This window comes from Beta vulgaris, chromosome 2 (assembly GCF_026745355.1).
Source record: "Beta vulgaris subsp. vulgaris cultivar EL10 chromosome 2, EL10.2, whole genome shotgun sequence".
NCBI lineage: Eukaryota > Viridiplantae > Streptophyta > Magnoliopsida > Caryophyllales > Amaranthaceae > Beta > Beta vulgaris.
The window spans coordinates 13,915,525-13,919,664 of NC_079203.1; the positions used below are offsets into that span (position 1 = coordinate 13,915,525).

Genomic DNA, 4,140 nt, shown 5'->3' on the forward strand with positions numbered 1-4,140 from the left:
TGCAGTTCACCATTGCATGTTTGAACATGCAGAATTATAAGCTAAACTAAAGAGCAAAGCTTTGCAGGGACTTTAAGAAAAAGGCGAACGATGAGGTATTCCCTTTCTCTTTCGTGTCTTCGTCGTTACTGATTCTTGTTCTGGGTTCTCTTCCACTTGATCAAGCAACAGAAATGGAGGAGCAAAATCATTTTGCTTTTTCATGAATGCTTCAACCTTGCAGGAAATGGAGTAGAATTCCATTTCAACTACTAATTATGTTTAATTGCATGCAATTTTCAAGAGGGAGAAAGTTGAGTTTGGAGAGAGAAATTGTTAAAGGAGAAAATTGACCCTCTGTTGATTCACTCGCGCGTGTGTTACCTTTCATTTCCTCAACTTTTCTTTGCAAGTAGAATGACTCTATTACCCCTGTTTGAGTCCATAAAAGACTCAAACAGTTGGACGCCTAGCCAAACTCCATAACACCCCTCCCTCATCACGCAAGTTCCACCACGATATCCCCAACACCATCCCTTCATTATTCCCCCATAACCCACCTTACCAACTTTAAAAATGGCTGCATCCGAGTTAACTTTGTACACCCCAACAGCTGGCTTCATCCATTCTTTTCGTCTCCTTATCCCCTCATGAACAAAAACCTTCGCATTCTCTAAACTATCCTTATATTTAGCAGTAAAATTCAAAGCTTTCCTAGCCATGTCTTCAATGGAAATCTTTCTCTCAAAAACTCATGCATTCCTTCTCAACCACACTCCCTGCAATATACTCCAAAATAAACCCCACCATTCCTCTTTGATTATTTCCTCCATCACGACCCACACCACGAACAAACCCAAAGGCGACATATGCGGCTCAAAACAAAGCAATATACTTGTTTTTCTTTTGTTATCTTTTTCCATAGAAGCAATACTCTTTACGTCCTCAATTTTGTGCACTATAATATCAAGAGTACGTTGCACACTATAATATCAAGAGTACGTTGCACAATATACAATCGCAGTGGCTTTCCATTTAAAAGTCGAAGCTTTTGCAGAAGCACCACAACCAAATAGTATGAAGCTACCTGATATATTCTAATCATTTCCCTTTTGTCCTTGTAACAATATACAATCTCAGTTGCTTTTAATTTAAAGTTCTTGCACCCTTGCAATATAAAGCATCAACTTGACAAAACATCTAAATAGAGTGGCAAATTGTCAGATGCACAGCAAGAATGCAGAACAGAACAGGGGCAAGGCATATCCTGCAAGTCTGATATAAGTGTGTCCCCATGCACTTGCAACAGTTTTGACTGGTTGCAAATAACACCGCTGAGATCAAACCAAAACCAGAAATGAAACATAAACCAAGCTTTGCTCATTCAAATATCTTATGGGATGATTTTGAGCTCCATAGGACTGAATTACTAATACTGATGGCTGAAGTCAAAATGAAATCCTCCACATTAAGAAGGCGCAAAAAAAATAAAAACATAAACCTCAAAAATAAATGTTCATAGCACAGGTGTACATTAAACTTCAACTACATATCCTCAGATGTACTGCAGAAGACGCACAACAAAATGAAAGAGATTGAGAACGGGAAGATGATAGGTTCTTATCCTCCACTAGGATCACTCGTCCTCCCGACTTGCAAGCCTAGCGAGCTTGTTAGTCACAACTATATCTAGTTGTGCAGCACGCTCAACGATCTCCTTTCTCTTTCTTGTTGAAATATTATGAGCAATCTCTGCACAGTATGTCCTATAAAAGAAATAGAAAGGTTATCAGTCAGATAATACACAAAAAAGTTACAAGACAGCAGAAGGGAAGACGGCAACACAGGAGTTCAAAGGGAAAATTTTGTTACCTGTTGTGCATCATCAGAAGTTCCAGCTCGCTGACATTGTTAACAACAAACTTTTTAAAGCCATTAGGCAAGAAGTGACGAGTTTTCTTGTCTGAGCCATACCCAATGTTGGGCATCAGCGTTACCCCCTTAAACTTCCTTCGAACACGCGAATCTATACCCTTTGGCCTGCGCCAGTTTGTCTGCAGGAGACAGTCAATCAGATCAATGGAGCAAATTTTGGTATACCATTCCAGAGTCAAAAGATACATAAGAAATAAATTGAACTCTATAAGCTTAAGTACAACAGAGTATCAAAGGAGACGCAGACCTACACCAGCCAATTGGAATACAATTGGAATGTATCAGAAAAAGCAACAGTGTTGTGATTCATCCATCTAAACATAAACTGTAGTTTCCGCAAGACACTAATCATAATTTTCATGACCAAAGACAATATCCATTTAATCCTATATGATAAATGACCATTCAAATTGACAATAACAATAGTCCCAGCTTGACTCATGAAAACATTAAACACAACCATTCTCTCCCCGCAAATCAAACACATACTGCAACCATAAGATAATATTAGAATTTCATCATCTCCTTTAGTCAAAGCATTCATTTCCCAGGAAATAATGTTACTGTTCAAATCAGAAGTGCACAACTGGACTCAGAATAACAAGGGCTTCATAAGCATCCAACACTAGAGCTAAATTATTGAGGAAATAGGCCTTTTCCAGCATCACACCACTCCATATAATCACTCATAATTCGATACAAGGATCAAATGAGGACTTCAACTTCAAAAATTTGGTAATATCAGTGCTTTCACATTTTTTAAATGTAAAGTTTGTCAAAACTTCCTACATTTCTTCTCACTATAAATATACAAGAATAACATACACCTTCAAACAAGTAAACATTTTCAAATAAAGCTTCCAAATATGCAAGTCAGATTTATAACTAAACTAAATTTCTGATGAGTAAATCTTTGATAAAAACAAGGACTACAACTACACCATCACTATATTATATTAATCCTCTAGCTGCTCAATAAGGAAATGGCAATAAGCGTTCGAATCCAATTAGAAACGTCAAAACTCCAATTGCATTCAAAATTCTATTTCAAAACTACCAGGATGAAGCACCATATAACATCAATAAGGTAAAAAAAATTATATAACCAACATCGCAATCATTTGACCATTACACTCATCCTGCCTAATTGAATAAAATTAACAACAAAATATCCGATAAATCCTCCAATTTCCATCACATTTTATTCAAACAAAAACATCAAGCTACTACAATAAACACAAATGAGATAATAAGCATTCTAGAATCTGTAAAGTATACCTTGACACAGATTTTACGGTCATGTTGTGGCCTCTTGAACTTCTTCACTCTCTTCTTTACGATCTTTTTGTCTAATAAAGGTACCGCCATTGCTGCTTTTTTCTACAATGTAAAAGAAGGAAACTCAAAGATTGAATACAGATTATAGAAGATAATTTCAAGAAATTGACAGAACTAGAGGAACAATGATGAATGAATATAGTAGGAGAGAGAAACTTACGGAGAAGAAGAAGATTTGCAGAGAAACCCTAGAAGTCGCAGAAAACTCACGGCGATAATTTTAGGAGTACGATATTAGGTTTTATAGGGCTTACAGTTACTGTGATATGGTTGGGCCTTTTCGAGCTCCGTATATTATAATCGGGCTGCAAAAGCCCACATACGATTTAACTTGGAAGTATGAAAGTTTAACAACTCCCTAGTCCCTAACTCTTTTTTTTTATTATTAGGAAATTAAGTTAGTCCAAGAGGTAATTCCTATAAGGCAATTAGCCTGTAGTAAACACCATTACACCAACACATTGGCTGATAACGCATGTTATGTTAAGGAAATACCCTAGCATAATGCTGGGGATAAGGATCGAACCCCTAACCTTAGGGGTCAAGGGTAGCGCTCTACCTACTTGAGCTAACTCCTATTAACTCTCTATTGCTTGAAACATTGACATCTTAGTGATTGGTTTAAATGAAAAGTTCAAATTTACATGAAATTGCAATTCATAAGAAATAAATTACTTAATTAAATTCAGAAAAATTGGTTAAATTGTTTGATTGACAATGAGGGAATTAAAATTCCCACGAGAATTTCTACTTACCTAAGGGGACCTTGGTAAGTAATTTCCTCCATTTCGTGGGACTCAAATTCTTAAGAATTTATAATTCCTTCCTTTTGCTATTTTATTGTCAACCAAATAACTCACCAAATTTTCAATTCTTAGGAATTTCTAT

At 36.4% G+C, this 4,140-nt stretch overlaps 1 protein-coding gene across 1 annotated transcript; it reads right to left on the bottom strand.

Moving 5' to 3' along the window:
* Nucleotides 1-1,337: 1,337 nt before the first annotated feature.
* On the bottom strand, nt 1,338-3,551 carry LOC104887289 (60S ribosomal protein L32-1). The gene is made up of 4 exons (XM_010671903.3): nt 3,413-3,551; nt 3,193-3,294; nt 1,852-2,033; nt 1,338-1,745 (listed from the first exon to the last, which is right to left on the bottom strand). The coding sequence occupies exons 2-4, from the start codon at nt 3,280-3,282 to the stop codon at nt 1,616-1,618; spliced, it is 402 nt and encodes a 133-aa protein (XP_010670205.2). The 5' UTR covers nt 3,283-3,294; nt 3,413-3,551; the 3' UTR covers nt 1,338-1,615.
* Nucleotides 3,552-4,140: the final 589 nt, after the last annotated feature.